The 27,197-nt window shown below is 46.7% G+C and overlaps 1 protein-coding gene across 1 annotated transcript in view; it reads left to right on the plus strand.

Moving 5' to 3' along the window:
* The window catches only part of TAS1R1 (taste 1 receptor member 1), a 159,251-nt gene that overhangs the window by 12,864 nt on the left and 119,190 nt on the right, over positions 1-27,197 (plus strand). Inside the window, exons 2-3 of the mRNA XM_085615220.1 lie at positions 39-788; positions 22,092-22,304. Coding sequence (XP_085471346.1) covers positions 39-788; positions 22,092-22,304 — 963 coding nt within the window. The remainder of the gene's footprint in view (positions 1-38; positions 789-22,091; positions 22,305-27,197) is intronic.

Raw genomic sequence — 27,197 nt, forward strand, 5'->3', positions numbered from 1 at the left:
AGATGTTATAACTTGCCGTGTGTTGTTGACTTCTCCAGATTGGTTATGAATCCACAAGCGTCAAATTAGCGCTAAAGAATTTCTATCCATCTTTTCTTCGAACCATCCCAAGCGATGATCTCCAAGTGAGCGTGCTGCTGCACTTACTCATCAAGTTTAACTGGACCTGGATTGCAGTTGTTGCAAGTGACAATGATTACGGTCGGCAGGGCTTACAGAGCTTGTATAGCCTGGCCGTCAATAACAGCGTCTGTGTGGCTTACCAAGGGATCATTCCTGAAAATGTCAACGTCAATGGATCAGCTGTGCAACAGATGCTTAGACAAATTAACCAGACCCGAGTTCAGGTTGTAGTGGTCTACTCTAGCAAGCGGCTAGCCAGAGGATTCTTTCTGGTAGCCACTGGGGAAAATATCACAGACAAAGTGTGGCTAGCCACAGAAGACTGGTCAGGATCAAGCTTAATCACTGACATCCCAAATATTCAAAGCATCGGCTCTGTGATAGGGGTGTCTGTGAAGAAGAGTGTGGATCTCCCACTGAAGGAGTTTGAGGCTTCCTATGTAAACTCTGCAAAGGCGCAAGACGCACCACTTGGTGGGGGCTGCAACCAGGTCTGCAAGGAATGCCAGAGGTTCACTACAGAGACTATTCCCACACCCAGTGTGTCCGATTTCCGTGCTGCCTTCAACGTTTACTCCGCAGTCTATGCTGTGGCTCATGGCCTCCACAACCTGCTGAACTGTAGCACAGGAAACTGCAGTAAGGACACCGTTTATCCCTGGCAGGTGAGCAGGTTCTCCAGACTATCTATTTAACTATTTTACCAGGATAAGTCAATCAAATTTGATAGTGGCATATAATTCACAAAATGAGTAATGCTATTTCACTTTATAGCAGTGATTTCGAAAATTAATCTACAGTTCAATTAAAACAACAATGACACTAGGAAATGCCTATTATTTATTTTCCGAATTACGCAAATAGAAAGTATCTGTACATAGATGCAAGAGTACATGAATATGCAATATTTTCTTGCATTATGATTGTCAATGTGTGCTTTTTGATGAGGAAGGCCATGGTTAATGTCATTTGTGTTTTAAATTGACTGTGGTTTTTTTAACTGTATTCTTTCTGTCTGAAGTGACATTTCAAGTTAGTTTTGTTGTAGACCCCACAGGCAGAGGTCCAAATCATTCTCCCATTTACTTTGAGCAAATTTCCACACTATAGATAGTTAAGTACTATTCAAACATATTTATGTTAAAAACGCATGTCCTAAAATCACTTTAACTCTAATTTCAAGTTGTATGTGGCACATGTCACGTACGGTGGTATTTTCTTTTAAACAACAAAAGTACATTCTGATGAAGTATCTTTCTGCTTGCCCTAATATCCCAAGTGTAGACCTAAGTTCCACTATTCTACATGTTCTAAATTTAGTTTGATGTTTTGGGTATCGTCACTGGTGTCACAGGGCCTAGCATACTATTGAATCTCAGTTGGGTATCCAATGCTTAAGGGATACTAAGATAGAACAGCAAATCTTTACTTTGGAGATGGCTATAGGTATGAAACTCATATAGAGAATCTGAGACATTATTCACACAATAATATCAATGTCCAGTCCGAAGAATATACAAAACAGGCCTTTATTTGCATAGAGGTTAGGTAAGGCAGTTAATCCAAGGCATCAACCTCCATACACCAACAATAGAAGGGCCTTGCACTTCCTGGGGATGCTAACATCTATTTATTTTCATTATTTGTTTCCATTTTTATATATCGCAGCAGACCAAAGAGATATTAGTGCGCTTTACATCTAACTTACAAATCGATATAAGCTCTCTTACAAAGAACATGAACCTAAATATTGAGGTAACATTAAACTAGGAATGGCAAAGACTAAATTGAAAAATATCAGTGTTAGAAGATGAACATTCAGTGGAAGGTAATGGTGCATCAATAAAGACCATACGAAGAAGTGCAAGTGCAAGTATGTAAACATGAATGATGGAAGAGGACGTGAGATATGGTGTGATAAATTGGACTGTAGGAACAGAAGTAGCAAAACGAGGAACAGCTTTGGGAAAGATTAAGGGGATGACTCCGATTCCGGTCATAAAACGTACCGACCGACACGGACCAGCGCCGTACGATCCGTGCAGTACGATGCGGAACGCGTGTGAATTACAACCGACACGTTTGGAATCGAAGCCGTACGACCAAGCCATAGGGAAAATAGTGATCCGGCCGGAAAACCGACGTGAGTTTCACCGACCGACACAAACCCGGGATGAACTCGACCGACACGTACCCGCGATGTCCGATCCGTGCAGTACGATGCAATGCGTGTAAAACCAGACCGACTCGCACGGAGCCCAAGCTGCATGCCCGACACGCACAGAAAACCAGGCCTACAAGTAATAGAGATCTCCGCGACCGACGCGTATGAAACACAGAAGATAGGCAGCGTGAACAAGGCGGAGAAGCCCACACGAGCCAACATCAGCGTCCGTCTCAGTCAGAAGAACGTCTCCTTCATGCCTAGAAAACCCAAAGGAAAAAATACAAAAAAAGGACCAAACAAGCAATGACAAAGCCAATAAATATCACAAAAAAACTGGGACAAAGAGACACCCACAACTGCACCTATAAAAAAGGACATCAATCACTACCATGATCCTTTGTAAATAGGAGGCACAGCCAGCAGCAAACACCATCACACAGCAGCCACAGACACACTCACAACTCACCCATCACACAACTCACACACCATCAGCACCTCACCAAAAGCACTCACACATACAGCTAGCTAAACCAACACTAACCCACCCTCACTTGCACCCTCACACACACATCACTCACCACCACCACCCATCACCATGCCCCCAAAGAAGAATCCAAAGTTCACAGCTAGTGAGTTAGTAGTGCTGGTAAACGAGATCATCAGAGTAGAGCCACATTTGTTTGGTACATTGGTCCAAAGGACCCCCATGTCACAGAAAACCAAGATGTGGGCGAGGGTTGTGGACAAGGTGAACGCACAAGCACCAACAAGGCGCACAAAGGACGATATCCAGAACAGGTGGTATGACATGCGCCGGAGGGTCAAGAAACTCATCGAGGTAGATCACGCCTTGTGTCAGTGCACCGGTGGTGGCCCTACTGCCAAACCAGTCTACTTCAGGACCTGGGAGGAGAAGGTGCGGGACATCCTACCACCAGAGAGCGTCCATGGTCTAACAGACATACCAGAGCCTGGTGAGTACACAAACAACATACTCAATATTGTGTGGCAAGGGGACTGTGAAACCATGCACCGCAAGCAAAGCCACAGTAACCAATACATAATCATCCCAAGATGTGTATGCTAGTCAGACAAACACAATACCTGCCATCTCATAGTGACTTGTAACTGTGTCATGACATGTACCAACCTACAAACAAATAGAGCAAGGCAGTGACACAAAGCCAAATAAACACTGCCAGACAGTTTGCCACCACAAACACTCTACCTCACAGTGCAGCTGACTGACAGGAAGGAATAGTGGGGATGCAGGTGAAGTGAGTGTGTCCAAAAGCATGATGGGGTTTGTAGTCACAGATAATGCTCCCCCTCAAAATTGGCCCATCAAGACCCCTCTGAAACATGCCCACATCACAAGGAGTGGAAAACGACTGACAAGATGGCTGACACTGGGTCCTGCTGTGGGGAGCACAAGGCCCTGGTAGGGGTTGTGTGCAAATCAGAAGCAGGATACCACTGACTGACATCCTGAAAGACAACTTGCACGCCCTCCAATGGAAGCACGTTTCATAGTGGGATGTCTAGCCGGGTGGGAAGGAGGACTGGTCGCTCTGACCATACTTACCAGCATGTGGAGACCCCCCCCCAACACAAACTCCACACAACTCACCGGGTAAAATACATTGACCCACACCTCAGTGAAATATCAGCAAAAGATACCCCGTACTGGGTGCTGCAGTGTGAAGCACAGGGGCTCTCTTTGGACTTGTAGCCAAACAAACACCAGGATTTCACAGTCAGCCATCTTGCCATTGGTGTCACACTCCCTCACAGGGAAGCAGAGTCAAGAGGAAGGAAGTATGGGCATGCTGGGAAGGGGGTGTAGCCAAGAGCATGATGGGAGTTGCAGTCACAGACAATCCCCACCCACCCACATGGCCCAGCAAGCTCACACTGAACCACTCTCACCTCACAGGGAGTGGGAAGGGACTGCCAAGATGTCTGACACTGGGCTCTGTTGTGGGGAGCACAAGGCCATGCTGGGAACTGGGCAACAACAAACACCAGAACTTCACAGTCAGCCATCTTGCCAGTGCTGTCACACCCCCTCACAGGGAAGCAGAGTCATTAGGGAGGAAGTATGGGCATGCTGGGAAGGGGGTGTAGCCAAGAGCATGATGGGAGTTGCAGTCACAGACAATCCCCACCCACCCACATGGCCCAGCAAGCTCACACTGAACCATGCTCGCCTCACAGGGAGTGGGAAGGGACTGTCAAGATGTCTGACACTGGGCCTGAGAAATGATGTGACTGACAATCACACATATGCACTGACCAAACAAAACCCGGTCGCGCACACAGCCATTGCAACCATATGTTCAAAATCATTGTCTGGGGATGCAGTGGCCAGGGGTGCCCCCTGGCCGGACAGGGGAGGTGTGTCTTGCAGATGAGAAATGTGGAGAGCCATATATATGGTACATTGCACAAAACACACAGGAACTCACATATATATCATTGACAGGGGACATCTGACAGTGAATGGAATGGACACACCAATTTAGCCGACACCATAGCATGGTCTCATTCACACTCGGTGCTGTTGTGAGCTGCATTCCACTCCTACATCGTGCTGAAACATAGGCATCCTTCACACAACACACCACTCACTGACATAGACACTGTAGACACAAGGTCAAACCTGGACAGCATTGGAGGAGACATGCTACTCACAGCAGCCAAACTGCAACACACACACCACCGGCCCTCACTGTCATGAACATTGAAAAGCCAGAGTGCTACCTTGCCCAATCCATGTCACCATGGAGAACATTGACAAGTCAAATCACATATGCACGTACAAAACCCAGCATCAGACTCATTAACGATGGTGACATCATCACTTGTATGAAATGAGATGGGAACTAGGAACACTGGAAGAAAACACTCCCTCCAAAGAGATCACAGGCATACCGGACTGTGACCATGTCGTACCGATACACCAATGTGGCACACAAAGACTAGCAAACTCTGCTACCACACATGCCCCAATAGTACAACATATCTCCAGTGGAATAGCACGTATGTCCTTGTTAAATCTCACATGTGTACAGGGATGACACACCTGTGTCAGCAACGTGATGGCCCTTGAGTAGTAATGGTCATGTACAGACAAATCTATCCATGAGCTGGGCATACACACACTTCGACATGCACATTGAAATGTTTCTTTATGGCTGGGCAATGTGCAACAACAATATCAAGCTCTGTTCGTGACAAGCCGGAAAAAAGCAGTGTACAGGCAGGCATCCGTTCGTATAGTAGAAAATGTCATGTTTGTGAACCATTGATGCCTGTAGAAACATAACTTACATTGTGTGTCTCTTCCAAACACAGGTGGTGCTGGGGACACAGCACCAAATGAAGAGGATTCCCAGTCCCAGACTCTGGTGCACACTGAGCTCTCTGGTTTGACTCTGTCTCTGTCCTCTTCGGATGACGACGAACAACCTGGCACCTCCGGTGTGAGTCATCATGCAGCACCAGCAGCATCAACATCTGCACCCCCTGTACCCATGCCTCCAGCATCTGGAAACCGACAGGGCACCCCCGCCAACACGGACAGACCAAGGCCACAGAACACCCACAGCACAGGGACACAGGACCCCCGGAAGCTACAGCCAACACCACCGGCAACACCACCCAAGGGGTCCCAGTGTCACCTGTGCGTGCCGCCGCTGGTCCTGCCTATGTGGATAGGGGTGCTGGGAGGGGTGGGAGGCAGAGGGGTCTGGACTGCATGATGACCCCCAACTGGCATGCATCATAGTTGCGTACAGGATAGCACCGGAGGATTTGGCCAGGTAGTAGAGATCCTCAAGGACATACAACAGGAGCAGGCTGCCCACCATGCCCGCATGGAGGCAAAGTGGGATGCCCTTACTGTGGTGCATCGGGACATACTCCAATGCCTCCCCCAGATCAGCACAAACATGTCCACACCTCCCTGTGTGGCCACAACATCTGTTGCAACACCATCTGCCAGTGCCACAGGGAGGGAGGAGGACTCTGGCGGAGAGTCCCCTGCACCGCAGAGGCCTGCACCTGTTGTCCGAAGAAGGACATGTGAGAGGCGGATGTCCCAGCACATCCCCCCGGGCCTCTAAACCTGTTCTGGACAATGTTCTTTGTGCGCAACCCGTTCACCTTGTCCAATTGCACACAACTCGCCCACATGACATGGAGGGTTCCTGTTGGTCCAATGTAGCAGATGACTGTGGACTTTACTCTGGACATTTCATCTACCAACACTTCCAACTCTAATGTGAACTTTGGATTCAAAACCCAATGTAGAGCACCCACCATCCTGTGCACTTTCCTCACACATGTTCGAAAATAAACTCACCAGTACACCATACTTGCCTCCGTTGTGAATCAAAATTGTCATGTGTCATGGAGATGTCGATCTGCTAAACAACACAGTGCATGCCAAATACTACAACAATGTGACCACCGTTAGTTGAGTCATGGTGATGTGACACATGTGAGGGAGACACACCACTATGGCAACATAACACATACTCACCATGGCCATGTTACTCATCCCACACAATGATGTTGACCTGAAACACATAGGTATGCACAGACACAACACCTATCCACAGTCAGTGGTAACAAGTCCACAGGTGAGGTAAGCAAATGTCACTCAGATGTGGGAAGACAACGCACCTAACAAAGCATAGCACAGGTTCATTACACATCAGCAACATGTTTATTCTAAAATAGTTGCAAGGCAATTGTACGTTACGGTGGACACAAGGTCACAGAGTGTCTGAGAATTGAAGTCCAGGGGAGTGTGGCACATCACTTGACGGCAGTTGACTACTCCCACACTGGGGTTGGATTCTGGGTGTTGGGGGTCACTGTTGACCAAACAACAGGCAAAGTACCCTGGGAAGGACAGACACAAGACACAGTCAAAAGCACAGCAGAACAGGAGAGAAATGCAATACACATGCACAAAACATGTCACAAGAAACCTACACAGAAACAAGTTAGCAGTACTACCCTATTGTGGAGTACAGACCACCTGAATGGACACATCACTGCACGCATCCAGTCAAGTGGCACACAGACACACTCAGAAAGCAACCCAGCAGCCACAGCACATTTCAGGCTAACTCCATACATTGACATAACAACCCTGTAAACTCACATTCAGGTGAAGAAGTTGTTGATGAGCTGTGTGCGGATGTCACCCTCATCTTCATCATCACTGGCATCGTGGCCCAGGCCGGGATCCTCCACAGGTGGCGGCGGTTGGTCATCGTCATCCTGGATGAGAGGCACCTTCTTCCGCACTGCCATGTTGTGTAGCATGCAGCATACAAGGATAATTTTGCACACCTTTGCAGGCTCATATGGGAGGGCCCCTCCAGTCTTGTCCAGGCAGCGAAAGCGGCTTTTCAGGAGGCCAAATGTCTGCTCAAACACCCTCCTGCTCCGACCATGTGCCTCATTGTAGCGCATCTCGGCTGGTGTCTCAGGGTTCCTGAGGGGTGTCAGCAACCATGGCAAGTTGGGGTATACGGAGTCACCTACACACAAACAATTGAACAGTTAGCAGAGTTTTGTAGGAGTGCAGAATACAACATTGCCAAACACACAATGGTAAACAGTCAGTACACCGACAAGCCAGGCACGCTGATCTGGCATCTGTGACATCAGCGTTGCAATGCGACTACTCCTCATTATGTAGGCATCGTGCGCAGAACTGGGGAACCGTGCACACACATGTGTGATACACATATCTGCAAGGCATACCACAGGAGCATTGATCTCGTGGAAATGTTTCCTGTTCCGGTATGCCTGCTCATGTGCCAGAGGTGGTATCAGGGCCACATGTGTAATAGATCCGATGACGTTCGGCATCCTCCCCAGTGTATAAAAGGCATACTTTATTTCAGGGCGTTCAGCTGGGCTAGGGAACTTGATGTACAGGTCAAGGAAATGCAACATCCCCTCCAAGACATCGCGTAGCACATGGCTAAACATAGTTTGCGACATCCCACCTGCTGTAGCCACAGTGTACTGGAAGGTACCAGTAGCAAAGAAGTGCAGGGCTGCCATCACCTTCACCTCTGGGGTCAGTGCTGTAGGGTATGTCCGGCCAGGTAGCAGATGTGGCGCCAACTGCTCCGCCAACTCCTCAATCAGTGGCCTGGTGAAGCGGTACCGTCGGATGCAGTCGCGTTCCTGCATGGTTTCAAGGTCTGGGAACAGTCGATGGACAGCTGGTGCCCTGCAGAACAGAGATGCACAAAGGAAGATTGTCGGTTCATCCACCCATGTGGCCATGACCAGGCTCAATATCACATGATACATCATGACATTACACAATGTACTGAGGTGTGCGCTGTTGGGCATGGACACATATGTCACCTACATGCCCATCACCTCACATCTCAATTCCACATGTCCACATAAGTCACATGTAGTGCAATGACCAATCATTGGGCTGTGTCACCCTACCTATGTACTGCTGTGATGTTACAAACACACACCACAGTGACAAGTGAGGCCTGATGTCTCCCAGGCATCACAGATATTTGCCATGAAGATACCCAGGGTCCCTGTATTGCCACATCGACACTGGCATGACATGGCGTATCACGTACACGCCACAAGGCAAGCGTGAGTCCCACAGGTAGTGGCCACTGTTGTCTCTGCAGGCCCTACATGTACGTCTCTTAGACACACACACCATAAGGTTGCTGCACATACCACATGAATGTGGAGACTGTCTCACATTGGGCACATTTGATCATCCACATCTGAGACACAACATGCACACAGACTGTGGGTGCACATCAGAATTGTGGCTACAGGTCTCACTGTGACGTACATGCCATCACCCCCAGGACTGTGGGTGTATGTGACATGTCATAAACATATCCAACCTGCAACTGTGTCCATGACTCATGCCCATTACTGTACAGTTGCACATCACAGTGGTAATGTGCACAACACACAAAGGATTATGCCCCCATGAACACGTGCACAGCCTGGGAGTGGCTGAACAAAAGTGCCACACATCAAACCATATGTTGCCCCCCCAACACACAGGGAATGCAGCCTTACATGCCATGGGACACTGTGTGTCCAATGCTGTAGTGTGGTAGGTGTGCACATGTCTCCCTGGCAAGTAATTGTGTGTTGAAGCCGTCAAATAGTCACAGCAATGAGCTCCGATGCGGGTGACAATGCGTACGCATTGCACGGTTCATGACCGAGCCGTGCGTACGCTTTGCCATTGACTGCAATGAGCTCCGACATGGGTGACAATGCGTACGCATTGCACGGTTCATGATGGAGCCGTGCGTACGCTTTGCCATTGACTGCAATGAGCTCCGACGCGGGTGACTATCATGCATATGCGTCGGGCAGGCATGTTCCGAGACAGGCATATGCCTTGGCCATTGAATCGTATGGAGACGGGTGCATGTGTATTTTCAAAATGCGCGTTGTACAGTCAGTTGACCGAGCTGGGCGCACCCATTGGCTCTGGACTGTGATGGAGACGGATGCGGATTCAAAACTTGTACGAGTTGTGCGCTGGAAATTCAGTTGGATGCCTACAACAATGTTGCAATTCCTAGGGTTTTATGCATGTGAACATTTGAACGATGCGGAAGATGTGTACGAGTCGTACATTTCCATGGATTGGCCAGATTCATAGAATGAAACTGTGTTGGACCTATCACTGAGGACACATGGCACAGAGTCTGCCTCTGCAGCACAGATATAAGGCTGGCTGGACCACAGGGAGCTCACTTGCCTGCACTACATGCTACTGGACCACTTTCCTGCTACCACTGCTGCTGTCTCTGCATCCTCTGGCTCCTGTTATGGCACGTACTCTGGAGAGGGCCACAGCCTTCACTGAGGGGGAGAACCTGGCCCTGCTGGACGGGCTCCTTCCACAGTACAGCAAGCTGTATGGGAAACCAGGTGAGCAGGTGAGTGTGCAGTCCACTGCCTTCCTAATTATGCATGTTGTCTGACTAGCAGTACTAGCAGTGTGTACACCAGTGACAAGCATTCTCACTGAGTAACTTCATCCCCCAAAGTGTGTAGGTACACGTAATAAACAGGTGTTCTGCAGCTAAAGTGCATTTGTGAAGCTTAAACTTCCCAGGCATTGTTAACATTTCAGACATGCAGGTTATTTGTCCTTTTCCATGAGTGCACTACCTGTGTCACTCATTTCCCTTTGTGATGATGGCATGTATATCCAAATGTGTGCAGCACAAATATGGGGCATGTGTGTTAATGGACTTTTAACTTTGTCATCCTCACAGGTTGATGCCCACCAGAAGCAGGAGATATGGCTGACCATCGCCCGGGCAGTTCGTTTGGTGGGGGTCTACAAGCGCGGGATCCGCAACTGCCAGAAGAGGTGGCAGGACCTTCGGTGCTGGACCCGGAGGATTGCAAGAGTCCAGCTGAAGCTGTCACCTCCTCGCAGGAGGGGCGGACACCAGACCCTGACCACCCACATGCTCCGGATACTGGCGGTGGTCTTCCCGGACCTGGATAGGCAGCTGAAGGCCAGACAGCAGCAAGGAGGGGGTAAGTCCATGACTAATCTGTGTACTATGTCTGACATGCTAATTGCAGTATTTTGGCCTGGTCACACTTCCACATTACGTAGGTCTTGTAGTTCAATGCTCTGGTCCCTCAATTGTGTGATGCACCCTCCTCATCTGTTCCACAGGTGTGGCCCCTACAGTCTGTTGCTTGTGTCACTAGGGCACTGTGTCCCTGCAGTCAGCTATTCTTCAGCTTCCGGACAGCATCTGTTCCTGTGACTCTGTTGTGTGTTTCATGGGTGGGTCAATTGTTTACCCAATGCCTGAGATCTGACATGTGATCTGTGTGTGCCCTTGATATGTGTTCCAATTGCTGGTCTGACTTGCCACATGTGGCTGGGGTATTTAAAACAAACCCATGCAGCAGGGGACTCCAATTTGTGGGCCTCATGAGTATGTATATAAAGTATGTCACACTTGCTTAGCCACCTGACTACTGTCCAGGGCCAAACACTGTTTCACGTAGACCTGGGCAGTCATGCCTACTCAAGGGCATTTAGAAACACTCTGTAATCCCACTCCTGGGTATCAATTTACAGGTTGTGCTTAGTGACATGTGCCTTCAGGTGTCTGCCTCTGTGTCATTATGGTGTGGGTTCCTGTTACGTACAACTGGGGTGTTCTTGAGTTTGAGGGTCAGCAGGACATCTGAGATGTGACTGTGAGAGACAAGACCTGTGTGACATATAGGTGTGTGATCATTTGACAGTGCACAATGGTGTATGCAACTGTGCACTTCAGGCAGCTGGGTTACATCCACAGCAGACTGTGATGTGCTAATGTACAGGGAGTTGTGTTCGCAGAGACTCATATGTATGATTTGCATGATGTGGGGTCTTCTGGGTCCTGGATATGTTATTTGCAGGGAATGGGCAAGTGCACTTGTCAGCTGCAGAGTTTGCTTTACACCTGAGCTATGATTGTGACACAGTGCATACTGTTGTTGTCTGAATGCCCTGTCAGAGGATACATGTCCCTCTGAATACACGGTGAGTCTGTCTACCCTCTGGTACATATCTAGGCTCGTGGTGCCCGTAGATGTATTTTATGGACTCATGTTCGTGTGACTGGTCACTCCGTACCCCCAGTACCTGTCGGTTTCTATTTTGATTTCCTGTCTACACCTCGTACCACTGACATATGCAGCGGCTTATCTTTTTGCCTTTTGGGACGCCGATACAAGTGTTTTGATCTCCCGTCTACACCTCGTACCACTGATATATACAGCGGTTTATCTCTATGCCCTTTGGGATTATGACTCCGATACAACTATTTTGAACCTCGGAGTTCCGCGATATTAGCGGTTTACTTCCGGTTCCCAGCATCTTGTGGAGGCCCTGATTATACGAGTATTTCTCGTATCTTATATTCAGATACTGATAGGCGGCTCGCCTTACCTGTACTCACTGATACAGTGGATATTAATTTTAATCTTCTCTTGTTTGACACGCTTGTTAGGGAAGGCTTATTATTACATTCCTGGTTACTCTTTAGAGACCTATCGATCCGCGGTTCAAACGGTTCAGTTCCGGGTCCCCTACCCCTCCAACACCTTTACCCTGGATTATACGAGCACTGATACCACCATATAATTAGACTGAAAGGCGGTTAGCCTCATCCGCATGGCCCACTCCATTGCTCATCTTTCACTGTTAGACGGGTCACTTGTGGAGCCTGTTTACCCTCCTACTAAAGTATGCTCTTTTTCTTTCCCTATGACTGCAGTCGGCTACCGGAATAAATTATTGGCCCGACTGTTCCTTCTCCCCCATGTGGCATAAAATTCTGCAACATTAAGGTAAGACCTACACCACCCAGTGTATAGCGGTTCCTTACTTAAAGGTTTTTTAATAGTACGATTTGGCGTTGTGTCTCTAGTGTGCTGGTAATTGCGTATGTCCTGACCTACGGTTGGTTTTTAACCACGGTTTTTATAACCATTTGTCTCAATTCTATAGCTACCCTCCTTCAGAATTTTCTGTTCTTAAGGGTGGCTTCATTCACCATTTGACTAAGATGCATTTGGAAGTATTAATTGATGAATATAGTCTATATACTTCTTGAAAACTTAAGCCGTTTTTTGAGTTTATCAGCTTATGTCGCTTTCCTCCCCTTTTCCCCCACCTTCTTTTGTCTCCCAATCTACACAGGTGGAAAGCTTGTGTTATGCCCTCTACAGGAATTTACCTGTGAATTTATGAGATCCTCCGACTGAGGAGGTCTATCCCTTGTGACGTCCTCTATTGGTTTTCGTCACTAATCCCCCGAGGTCCTGAAGAAGTGTCGCTCAATTTTGGAGCTTTTCTGACACAAAACATGTTGACCTATGACACTTGAACTGCCACCTGGGTACCTTAAGTCCTGTTGGTGGCATCACTGTTTTTATCTGAGACCCATTTCTAGTACTGAATAAATTCCCTCTACAGACCTGGAAATCTTTTTTAATATCACTTAGTCACATTAATCATACACATCGTATTGATTGCCCATAAAAACATACTTCACATACGGCTTCTCACAGATCAAAAGAACTCCGCCAAAGTAGCCACCAGGCCTGTCGGATATTGCAGCGCCGGTTCGACGAGGAGCGCCCTATGATGAAGCATGACACCCCTAAAAAGGTGTGTGAGGGCATTAAAGATCTGGAAATAAGATCCCTTAGCGACAGAGATCTCTACCTTTCACGTATGTGCCATTGAGAACAAAAAAGAGGAACTGATAACCCTTTACGTTTTTCATTTGTAATTGAGGAGCATGGGTACAGGACCTCAATAAATATTGACTATCAGGACATGAGAACATCATAGTATGTGTTGCTGGCATGCATCACAACCATGTGAAATAAGTCTCTGCCCATCCCTTCATCCGGACCCCTGTACTGAGTCAGTGGCAAGAGATGTGCTGTGTGTATAGTGACATACTCCTACATGTTCACTTGCATGTCCAAAAAATGTGTGGGTGGTGCATGTCGGCACATTGGGGTATTAGCATCCAACATGCAACAGCCATATGGGTGCAAGTCCAGGAGGGATATGTGTGCCATGGTTGATGGTGAGACTGACAATTGGCTTATTCTAAAAAGTGTTGGCACTTTGAGCAGTGTTCAGCTGATGATGCCAGGCCTTGCCCTGTGATGTGATGTACTCACTGTGGTGTGTGCAGCCAGTGCAGGTGACTGATGTTGTTCTCTTTCTTCCTATTTCTATCCAGATACATCCATGGCCACAGGAGGGGACAGCTCCACGGACCAGGAGGAGCCACAGAGCCAGACTGGGACAGAAGGAGAGGAGTCGGGGGACCCAGTGGCACGGAGGGTGAGTGGAGCCACACCGAGGAGTCCTCAGCACCATCCACCCCAGCTGAGGGCCACAGCAGCTCGGAGGATGACTCCCTTGTGGAGGCGGCTGTCAGCAGCCACCAAACACGAGCTAGTGAGGCTGTCCCCGCCATCGCCCCCACCACCACCATCACCACCCTCCCATCGGCTCCCATCCCAGAGGTCCGTGTAGGCTCCCATGTTCGGGAGCATGTCTCCTTTGTGCCAGGCACCGCACCCCCTGCCCCTGTGTCCCCTGCTGACCTGAGTGAGGAGTCTGTGGACTTACTTAAACAGATCCATGTAGGGTAGACATCAATGCTGAGTGTCACCCATGCACACACCAGTCTGTTGACGCAACTGGTGACGTTCATGGAGGGCATTTAATCGGGCATGTCTGCCCTACAGAGGACCAATCAGTCCGTGGCCTCCTCCCTGATGGCAGTGTACCTCCTCCAACAGTCCCGCACCCCTCCTACCCCTGCACCACCCACGATTTCTAGCACCCTACCTGTCCCAAGCACACACACACCTGCACATTCTCACAAAGCCACAGACACGGGCAGCACACAAACACACAAACCAAGGTCTAGACGTGCACACAAGCAAGCGCAGGGGGACTGATTCCACACTCACAGGGGATGGTTTGCAGACACACACAGTCATCCACAACCACTCCGCAGTCCTCCGATACCTCTCCCTCCCAGCACCCTTCCCTTGCCTCACCTGCAACCCCATCTCCACAGAAGCTCTTCCTCTGTGACCTTGGCCTCTTCCCCACCAACCCAGCAGATCCAGATTACAAGGGGAAGAGGAACTCCCCACACACAGAGAGGAGTGCCCCTCACACCCGGATACCCTCCCCCAGGTGCAGTCAGACTGAGGCCCCCACCTGCAAGTCCCCCCGGAGCCGGAAGAGCAAGACCCGCTCCACGACGAAGTCTACATCCTCCATCTCCCAGGCCACCACTCCAGAGGTTCCCCCACCACGCCCTGCCCGGGTTCCCCCACCCACAGATACACCATCCCCAAAATGCTGAGGCCCTCCCCCCTACCACTTGCTTTTCCACCCCCGGTCAGACGGTTAGTGCCACTGATATGGGGACCGTGTCCCCCCCTCTGTCCTGCCAACCTCACCTGCACCCCATTCCGCTCCCATGGAGTTAGGCACTGCAGTGGAGTCCACAACCACCCCGTCTGACTTGGGCACTGCAGTGGGGACCCAAGCCACTCCATCTGACCTGCCCACTGAAGTTGTGCCGGCACCCACCCCATCTGACTTGTGCCCCACAGTTGTGACTGCACCCACCACTTCAGTCAGCTCCACTGCAGTTGCCAGTGACTCTCCTGCATCCATCACCCCTTCACTGCCTCCTTCTGCTGTGCCCTGATCCTCTCCCTGCGGTGCCTGGCCTGCCCCCATGTATGCCCCTCCGAGGGGATGTACCCTGTCCTTAGCAGTGCAGGCAAGCAATGTGTGACAGTTGTCACTTAAGTTCACTCCTTGTCATTTGATAATGGACTGGCCATTGGCCTTTGTTTTGAATGGACGTTTAAATTTTCATCTGCTGAATAAAGCTTTTTTCTTTATCCTTGTGAATTTGATTTAGCTGTACATTAGGTTGATGATGTTTACCATGACCTTGCACCTGTAATGCTGGATTTTCAATGGTGAATACTGAGGTGTTGATGTGAGGTAGTCCAAAAAAATGGAAGGTGCACTCTAATAGGAGTCGAACAGGAAACACACTTGTGGTCCAAATAAATTCTTCTTTTTATTCACTGTTGTTTTGTAAAAACCGGCACACAGCCAACGCGTTTCGTTCCCCAGTGCCACAGGAACTTCATCAGGGCTTACTAGGAATATCAAAACAATTTCTGAGAGAACACAATGATTCAAGTTCAGTGCTTGAGGTGTATTCAAACACTACTGCGGATACTTCAATTCAATCAGTCCATGTAATTCTGAAGCGTAAACCAATGATAAGGAATATTCAACTTGTATCAAGTAATGGCTCCTAATAATCCAGGGTAGCAGGTATATATAGAACCTGAAGTGATCCCTTAATAAAGGGAGAATGAGATACAAAATGAATCGCCAATGCAGGAGCAGTAGTTTCACACATGTAATAATAAACGGGAACCATTAGACCCCGCTATCGGTATCTCGTCAGCAATAAGGGAAATCGGACAGCATGGTAACGGCGCGAATAGAAGTAAAAATAAACAGTTGTGACTGCACCCACCACTTCAGTCAGCTCCACTGCAGTTGCCAGTGACTCTCCTGCATCCACCACCCCTTCACTGCCTCCTTCTACTGTGCCCTGATCCTGTCCCTGCGGTGCCTGGCCTGCCCCCATGTATGCCCCTCCGAGGGGATGTACTCTGTCCTTAGCAGTGCAGGCAAGCAATGTGTGACAGTTGTCACTTAAGTTCACTCCTTGTCATTTGATAATGGACTGGCCATTGGCCTTTGTTTTGAATGGACGTTTACATTTTCATCTGCTGAATAAAGCTTTTTTCTTTATCCTTGTGAATCTGATTTAGCTGTACATTAGATTGATGATGTTTACCATGACCTTGCACCTGTAATGCTGGATTTCCAATGGTAAATACTGAGGTGTTGATGTGAGGTACTCCATGTGGTCCATGAGATATGTATCCTATTCTGGTCGGTACCCATGTCATCCTTTGCAGCTAACTGGGTGTGTCATGATCAACAATTTGTGGACATCTCTGTGAACATTTCATTTGCAGGGTCACATCTGTGGCTTGCACACATGCACATATGAGGTGCTTCCCATTGTCCAATTTGTCTATTTCCCTGACTTTGGGTGCATCGCCACTGGACCTACAGGTGTGGGCATCATTGGTGTAGGACCAACTGGGTCCTCTGTGCAACTTGCTGGATATATGTGTTGAATTTGTGCAGATGACTTAAGGGACACTCCCGTACCCAGGCTGTTGTGACCAGAGCCTTCATTGTGTGGTAACTGATGGCTGACTGACCAAGTGTTCTGCTGACATGACTGAGACGTGCTGTGACTATGTTTGGCACAGCTGAGCTTCCACAGGAGTTGAGTCCCCTCAAGTTAGTGTGTTGTTCCGTGACATAGCCTGGGCCCATGGTGTGTGTTGTGTGATTATGTGTGTGTGTGTCCACATTCCTTTTCATACACAGGCAGTGTTCCCTTGATATGTTCCTGTTGTTTATGCTTGCTGAGTGGTACTGTGCTCAACCCACAACTTTGCCATGAGCTACCAGATGTGTGGGTGCATGACACACTACTGTTAATTGGTGTTTCATCATTGGGATTTGTCAGTTCTGAGTGGTGGCGATGTTGTCAGACGCAGATGGGACACAGGCAGGGGTCCCCAAGGCATTTGTTTGTTCACAATATCATGTAGTTGTCCCTAGGTGATACCTTTCAGTGATTGAGACATGTGTATGTGTGTGTGACTGCTCCCGCCTGTCCGGTTCAGGGCTGCAATGTTTGCAGGTGTTAGCATGTGTGCCTTGTGGTTCGCCTTGGCTTCTGCCTTGTCCTGGGACTGTGGCAGGTATTCTGGAGGTTACGTGAGCTTTGACATCATGGCCATGTACCGCATACTGTGCAGTATGTCTGTCATTCACCGGGGTTGTAAACTGTCCTTGTGTGATGATTATGTGCTCCTTAGTTCCGCCCAACATTCCTGTCTTTGTCACGGGTGCATGTGCAATGTCACCTGTCCATGTGGGCCTCACAGATGCACATTGGTTCAGTTCAGGGTGTGTGGTGTTGAGGGTGGACTGATGTAAATGTTTGCATGGATGGGCCCCTAGCTCCCGTTTGTCCTTGGATGACGGGCCATGCTGAGTGATTTGTGTTTGTGTAGATGTGATGTACGTTTGTGGCACAGGACACATGTCTGGGTTTTACAGTTTGTACGACATCTACCTTTGTCATCACAGTGGAGGTGTCATGCATGCTTGTGTCACCCCAATGTCTGGTCCTTGGGGATAGTGTTGTTGTGTGTCAGTCTCTTGCTGTGTTAGTTTGTGTTCATTCCAGCTTGTATCACATGTGTCTGTTGTGCGCCCTCTCATCTCACAATGCCTGATTGCCCACTAAGGGGGTCCCAATGATGGTTTACTTTTGTATGGCACTGTGTCCACATCTGTGTCACTGTGGTTCAGCCCCTCTCATGTGTTGTGTAGTTGCCTGGGGATAATGAGAGACACACACACATGTTGTGTCAGATGTGCAGTGTGAGGTTGCCTGTTTGTGTTTGTGCATCTGCACCAGTGCATTGTTATTGCTGTTGTGGGCCATTGTCTGGATGTTGTTTTTGTGATTTACCCTGCTGTCCCTGTGAGTCATATCACATCATTCTGCACATTCATCCTGGTTGTTAGGTCCCCTTGCTGGCATGGAATGGGAGTTTGTAACCTGCCACCTACAGTCTACACAGGTTGTTTTGATTTGTGTGTCTATTTTCGAGATGTATGTATGCTTTGTGTTGGTCACTTCTGCTTTTGTGTCATTGTACACTGTATGCATTGTCAGCCCCCATGTGTGGTGCTTGCCTGCACATGGCCAAGAGTATGTTATGCTTTCACAGCACTGTTAGCCTCACCACATCTTTGTGGGTATGGGACACAACCACTACTTTGCCCCAAAAGTGTTTTATGTGTTGGGACCGGGAATCATACATGCTGTTTGGCATTTGCAGCTTTGACCATGATGACACTTACCTTTTGGTCACTGTGATGAGGGGGGTTTTAGACCCCATCACCACACTGCTCAACATTTGCTGCAGTTTGGAAGCACACACTTAACTTTTGTTCTACACAGTGAGGGGGTGTTATTTTTACATTGACACAGTGATATAGTGATGCTTGCCTTGTGTAGGCCACACTCAGTTTTTGGTCACACATGTGATGGTAGTTTCATTGTATGTTCGAAGTCATAATCACTGTTGTGGGCATTTGTCACAGACTACACACTGTTGTCATGATGTTAGGGGGGATGTATTTTGCTGACATACCTAATGTTGGTGTATGATAGATGGGTGGCGCATCACCCATCCTATGGGTGGGGGTGGCAGGACTGATGGGCAACAGGTCCTGAGTGGGGGTGGCAGTTGTGATGGCAACAGGTCCCCTGTGGGTGGGGGTGGCAGTAGTGATGGGAAACAGGTCCCCTATGAGTGGGGGAGGCAGGGGTGATGGGCAACAGGTCCCCTATGGGCAGGGGTGGTAGTTGTGATGGGCAACAGGTCCCCTATGGGTGGGGGTGGCAGTAGTGATGGGCAACAGGTCCCCTATGAGTGGGGGTGGCAGGGGTGATGGGCAACATAAGCCCTATGGGTGGGGGTGGCAGTAGTGATGGGTAACAGGTCCCCTATGAGTGGGGGTTGGCAGGGGTGATGGGTAACATAAGCCCTATGGGTGGGGGTGGCAGGAGTGATGGGCAACGGGTCCCCTATGAGTGGGGGTGGCAGTTGTGATGGGCAACAGGTCCCCTATGGGTGGTGGTGGCAGTAGTGATGGGCAACAGGTCCCCTATGAGTGGGAGTGGCAGGGGTGATGGGCAACATAAGCCCTATGGGTGGGGGTGGCAGTAGTGATGGGCAACAGGTCCCCTATGAGTGGGGGTGGCAGGGGTGATGGGCAACAGGTCCCCTATGAGTGGGGGCGGCAGGGGTGATGGGCAACAGGTCCCCTATAAGTGGGGGTGGCAGGGGTGATGGGCAACATAAGCCCTATGGGTGGGGTGGCAGGAGTGATGGGCAACAGGTCCCCTATGAGTGGGGGTGGCAGGGGTGATGGGCAACATAAGCCCTATGGGTGCGGGGTGGCAGTAGTGATGGTCAACATGAGCCCTATGGGTGGGGGTGGTAGTGGTGCTGGCCATATAACCCCTATGGTGGCCTGTTGTTAGTGGCCAGGATGTGGATCCCCTGTGTGTGTGTGCCATTTTGCGGGTACGTGTTGTTTGTTTGTGTGCTAGGTGTCTGACTTACGGCCTGCGCCGTCCGCGTCTGTTCCTGAACCGGTCATTGATGTAGAGTACTGGTATGACCTGCGTGATGGGATTCATGATGCGTTTGTCTCGTACACGCTGCTTGTTGCTCCGTCTCGTACCCGTTGCAAGATGGTCCGTCTCGTAGCCATGGATTGAGTTGTGGCGTGAATCGTAGCTGATATGCTTCTTTTCCGGATACTGTGATGTGCCGTACGTGGCGACCCGTCCGGCGCGTAGGAAGTACACATCGTACTTGTCAGAGCGGAAACTGCTATGGATACTGCTTCCGGGCGACTTGGTTCGGCGTTAGGAGTTACGGCTTGGACGGAGAATGGAGCTTGTGTCACAGCCTATGTGTCGGTCGGGTTTTTCGCAGTTATGCGCATCGTACTTCATCAACAGGACGGACCGGCTCCGGGTACGGGTCGGTCGCACGGTAAGGCTACGGATAGCTCTCGGAGAGCTGTCCGACCCGGATCGGAATCGACCCCTTAGTGGTAAAGATCCAGAATATATTTTTATATCTAATTTGCAGTAGATAAACATATATAATGAAAGTTGTGTAATTGTGCTCAAACTGGAAGAGGCTATAATTCCATCAACAAATTGGCTATGGACAATCTTATACCAGTATAGGAGATTGAGGCACCTCAGCAGATTTAGATTTTCTCAAGGCATGTTAGGTTGTCAACTCATTTTGTGGCAACGGGCCATGAAGGAACTTATCCGATATGTTTATTTGGGAGGTCTTCCCTTGTGTGTGGAATGGTTCGCCCAGCTTGTCTACCCAGCTATTTAATCTTGAAAGACTTGGGCTACAGATTGCACAATGATTAGAAGATATTGCCATTTCTTGTTGAGACAGACAGATTAACAAGGAAGATTTATTTTAGTTTGAAATTATTTGATTTTAATTCTGGTTGTTCTTTATCACACATGAAAATGACAGCAGGATATGTCATTGAATTATTTTTGGAACAAGATAGGATGTAAGATTGTTTTAGCTTACACCTGTTTCACCATTTGTGCCATTGTGAGATGAGGCCCTTCTTAAGGCTGAAAACAGAATCATGGTGTGTACTTTAGGAGAAGCTGACCTACTCAAAATATACTGAAACTCACTTTTAATGTTTAGTATAAGTGCTTTAAGTGAAGAAACATTGCATGACGTTGCTGAGAGCAAGTGTTGGTATCTGGTGGAGGTGTGTTAGTTACACATCCAGGGGAAGTCGGGCTGTGCAGCTCTTGCAATGCTCACTTACACCATAGTACCAGGCATAGCTTGTTTGTCATTCACTTTTCAAGTTTTACTAATGTTTTCATTAAAGCTTTAATAAAAAATCAACAATAAAGATAAGTAAGGTTTTTAGACTTTCTCTAAAGAATGCATAAATTCTAAGCAATTCATAGCATACGTTATGACTTTGATTTTGACATATGTGGTACCCCCGTTTGTGTAAGGATAGGAACTCAGAGATTTGCAGTCATTAATGCACCTCAATGTTTCCCCCCTTGTAAATTTTAACAGGTCAAATTTACCAGGTTGGAGAATACAGTAAGGTTCTGCAAGCAAGCAATTCCTCATTTTCAAGAGATAATTTACCTCTCTCTTTAAATACAGCTTCCCAGAGTATCAGAATATTCTGGGTGTGGAAAATACTTCTCCCTCGTCTTCCCAACATAAATCACAGACTTAAAGAAGAAGGTGTATTCAAGACCCTTTAAGCACCGGTAATAGGATTCATTGCAGATAGCAGCCCACTCATTTCAGCAAGCTTGGATTTGGGAAGAAAGCCACAATGTAGTGTGAGTTATTGAAATCTGCAATAGAAATTGAAATATTGAACTATTTTTTTCTTTTTTAGCTTTTGGGAAAAATTAAAAAAGTCTCCTTTACAGTGCACAACCAGTCGATATCATTTGATGAGAAAGGAGAACCACTTACCGGCTATGATATTGTTATGTGGAACATGATTGGGAAGAATGTGTCTGTCCGTGTGATCGGATCCTATAGTCAACGTACATCAACATTATCTATCAACATAGATGAGCTGAAATGGCATACAAAGGACAACACGGTAAACTCATATTATCTGTGAGATACTTTTTAAAACTGTTGATGAAATTGCATCAGTTATGAAGGCTATGAAGAAGCTGGAAGCAAGATCATATTGCAAATCAGTTTGCACTAGAGATTCTTGCAAAAAAGCCTTAAAAATGCCTGCATTCATAGTACTTTATATTCGTTGGCTCAAATGTTTTTTTTATTTCTCTTGGCATGGGATATTCTTTCCCACTTTTCCATTTATTCCCTTAACTGTGTAATGAATTAATCAATTTTAAACGAAATGTAATTAATGCTGAATTTTAAAATTACAGTTTGATCATTGTGCTAATAGGGTTTGCCAGACTAAAAAGCTTTTTTTTTTTACCAACTTTCTTCCTGGTGCAACAATCAGTGGAGGCTCTTCCACTATGGCTTAGGAGCTTTGCCCCCACCCCACCAAAAGCCTCAAATCTTGCAAAATAAAATGATAAAAACACATGTTTATTGCTGTTTTATTTTTCAAGTTCTAGTCTTGGGGGCGGGGACATCATGGGGAAGTCAGGAGAGGAATGGGTGGGCACTGCTATCAGTGCACATGCTGGTTTGGCAGCCAATCGCAATCCGGCTAAACTGACATGGGTGCTGAGCTGTCCCCAACTCAGCGGCATTGCTGGTTTAGCAAAGCACAGGCTCCCAGTCTCTCTGGGAGCACACATTCACAGTACTCAGGCCAATCCCGATGCTACTTTCAAACATGAGAGCAGCATCAGGATTGGTTGCAGGGAGCTGGTGCTGCAATGAGGACTCGGAGAAGAAGAGCGGCGGGCCTGCGTCAGGCACGTTTTTTTTCCCTTTCTTCTTTTTAATGCAATTGTCCCGTCCCCTCACCCCGCCAAGCCCTCCTCCCGCACAGCAGCGACTACTGACAACAATAAAATCATCCTGTGCATATCCAGACCTTACAGCATGGAAACTGACAAACCCTTGAAAGGCTTTTTCCTGTTCTCAACAGTACATTGATTAATGATCCTCGTGGGATCATGCACTAAGTAGCATGAGTCTACTGGTTATGGTGCAGAATTACTTCTAACCTAAATGTCAAGTTATCATGGAGTGCACAATACTACATAAATTGGAGGACTGGGTGAACACAAATAATATCCTTTCAAATACTCAATATGGTTATAAAAAGGGGATGGGCGCTACTGATCATTGCCTGAACCAGAGTCTCCTGATAGGAAACTATACTTTGGCAAAAAAGGCCTCAATCTTCCTCTCAGTAATGGATCTCTCAGCAGCTTTTGCCTGCATCTTTGGTGTTATGAAAGAGTTGAGCATAGAGGATGGTGTCATCACCTTCATTGGACAATTGTACAACAATTCCATTGCCTGCGTTGTATTTGGTAGAAATGGTGAATGCACAGATAGCGTCAACATTAGAAGAGGCGTTAGACAGGGGTGCGTGTTAGCTACCTTTCTGTTCTCCCTGTCTACAAATCAAGTGGGGACAGCCTTACTGATAAAAGGGAGGAACACTGCATATTTTGGTTTCCACGCTCCTCCCGTTCTACTCTACGCCGATAATGCAGTGTTAATTGCTAGATCGGGGAGAGGGCTGCAAGGGCTTAGTTATGATTACATATCATTTATGCATGACCTGGACCTGAAAGTAAATGAGTCAAAAACATTGATAACGTCCTGTGGGTCCCAAGTGAGGAAAAACCTGCCTTTTACTGTTAATAAGTTCTAAATAAGTGAGGTTCCATCATTCTCCTACCTGGGGGTTCTATATGATAGCAACTATACATGGAAATTAATGTTGTCAAGAAGGATAGCACTACTGGAGAAATCCCTTAAGGGCCTACATAGATTTTCTAAACAACTGGGAGCCAAACCTGTGAAAGAACTGTTGACTGTTCATGCCGGCAAATGTGTGGCCGTGACAACTTATGGCACTGGCATCTTGAGCATGGTGAATTCGGAAGGTGCCCAGTGGGTGGAAAATGTCTTTTTGAAAAATGAATTAGCCGTCCCATCCAGCTGCTCTAATTATATTTGTCATGACGAATTGGGTGTGCCATATATTAAGGATAAGTGTAAGCTGCCCCCCCCCCCCCCCTTTTACTCTGGCATTCGATTTGGTTACGTGATGAAACGGTTTTAAATACATTGATTTTAAAGGACTGCATGAGCTTAGACCACGCTCTAGAGATCCCATGGTTATCATATGTTAAATCCGACTTTGTAGAGATTGGACTCCCAGATACAGACTCAGAAACTCTCTCGGATTATGACAAACGTTTTCTGAAACAATTGTATCTGCAGAAGACACCGAGAAACAGATGGGAATAGGAGAGAGTTAAACCAACTGTTTTCTGCTTATAAATTGGTCTCAATTCAGGAGGGACCACAATTCTATCTGTCTTTAGTTCAGAATGTACAACACTGGTTTGTTTTAATCATATTTCGTTTTAATTTGTTACCATTATTAGTGGTTTGCCCTGACAATTGTTACACACTGGTGGGTCTTCCCTCCCCCCCCCGCCCCTGCAATGGTGTCTCTCCACATTGAATCAAATTTACATTTCCTGTTTTTCTGTGCGTTAAACTTAGGCCTTAATCTTAGACTGTGCAGACTGGCTGTATTGTTTCTGCAACAATTGCAAAACGCTCAAGTATATAGCGCAATGGTCTCTTTTTTATGGCAGATTTATAAAATTCAGAATCATGCTAGGATATTTTGATGTATTATTCTGAAATGTATTTTTAATCGTATCCTTCTTTTAAATATTTTTTTAGCTATCAGGATAAAAAATGTAATGATGTGTCATATGATTTGCTCCTATATGTATTTTTGTCCTTCTTTAACTTTATTTCTTATATTACTGATAAGTGTCGAATTAAGCTTTCTGACTGACTGCCAATTTATAAAGATAATGTTATTGCAGAAAACGATGTCAATATTGTTTTCTCTGCATGTGGAGTAGACAAAGATGTTCTCCAGTGGATCTTATGGAAAGTCTACTTTTCCCTCTGTGTTTTCATCATAACATTTGTTTGAAGGTGGTCAAAGACATTCAGTACCACTTTTCAATTTGCCGGACCACATTCCCATTGTTTTTTGTTTTACATCACTGCTGATTATTTTTTACTTTTGTGATTAACATCACCCATTGTCTTTGTGTATGCAATCTAGCCATTGTATGCTATGCTTCATAACTGTAGTATTTAGATACAGGAAGTGCACCTCTGGTTTAATAGGTTCTGTGATGGATTGACATTTAAGACCACCCACGGTACTAGAACTGAGTGGGAGTCAAAAATTGGATTTTTCCACTTACCTGTGGGAATTCAATACTGATGACTAGAGGAAGATAACTCTGCTCTGGGAAATAATGCAACTACCTGACCACAAGTTCAAATCTCTGGGGGTCCACTCAGCCTTTCATTCTTCTGAGTGCAACCAAATGAGGACAGTTGTAAAAGAGAATAAGCACCTGCTATCAGCACAACCAGCACTTTGTCAACAAAAGTGTGTTTTACACACTGAATGAAAGTTATGCTGTGTTCTGAGGGTGTCCTTGGAAATGGTTATCCGAAGAGTTTTCGGGGTGTCTTTTTAAAAGTCCACAGCTTGGGTATGTAGATTCATGGGATGATTGGGATAATTAGGGTGCTGATTGCTTGCTTAGTTCTGTTGATGTGTAGTCGTATCGTTTCTATGGAGATCCTGTAGATGACTTTACATCTGTCTGTTGAGTGGTTATTGAGAAGCTTTTGCTACACACATATATACATACACATGTGCTGTCACTGAGTGTACAAGAGACCACAAGGTTTCTTTATTGTGGGTTGTATGTTACAGGGGTGTGCTTGTCAGTTCTGGCTGTTAGGGTTTCCAGAAGTGGGTAGACACTGGCTCTAAGCTGCGTAGTTGTTGACAAAATGTTGACCTGAAGGTTCTTGCAAGGCAAGAAAGGTGTGTTACCTTGGTCATGTTCAAGTAGGCCTGCCTTCCCTGGAATTTTTCCCATGATGCATTCGATGCACCAGACAATCAGGGAGTCCAACAGAAGTGCTCAATATTTTGCTCGCATTTCCACGGAGAACACTAGGCTTTACACCTCTCTACATCGATGACACTACATCTATCACAGGATCAATGCACTTAACGCAATGTCACAGCTACAGAGACTTACACTATATTGAGTAAGGCAATATATTTTAATACATTTAAAAGGTGCTTACATTTATCTAAGGTGTACATGCAATTCAACCGTGCTTCGTATGTAATTACAATTACTTTCATTTAAAATATTTTGGGGTTATAGTAAAATGTTTATTTCAATTGTACATAATGTAATTGATTTTAAATTAACAAAAGCATAGGGGTTAATTAAGTGCATTTAATTTAAACTATTAAAAAGGTTAAGGTTATCATTATAATTAAGAAATTAAATGAAGTTCCTAATTTAGTTAAATTTAATTTCATTCATATATTTGTATTCAATTTAATTGAAATGGAATAGATTAAGGAGTAGGATATGTGTATGTGCGTATATAAATGTCTATATATATATATATATACACACACACACATATAATTAAAAGGTTAGGGTTACCATTATAATTAAGAAATTAAATAAAGTTACTAATTTCATTTCATTTAATTCATTTATTTGTATTTAGTTTAATTGAAATGAAATAGATCAAGGATTAGGGTTGAGGCTAACTCATATATATAACACGAGCATAATGTAATGTTTTTCTGTTTAGGCCGCGCAAGAGCAATGGAGTTGGGTGATTTTTTCTGGCATGCATTTCGCTTTGAAAAATTTCGCCGCCATAGGATTCTGTCTTTATTTTTACATAGTCTGTTTTTTCTGTTGTTTCAATGCCTTGTCATGTCACTAGAAGCTTGCTT

Source organism: Triturus cristatus, chromosome 1_2, assembly GCF_964204655.1.
Source record: "Triturus cristatus chromosome 1_2, aTriCri1.1, whole genome shotgun sequence".
In the NCBI taxonomy this organism is placed as follows: domain Eukaryota; kingdom Metazoa; phylum Chordata; class Amphibia; order Caudata; family Salamandridae; genus Triturus; species Triturus cristatus.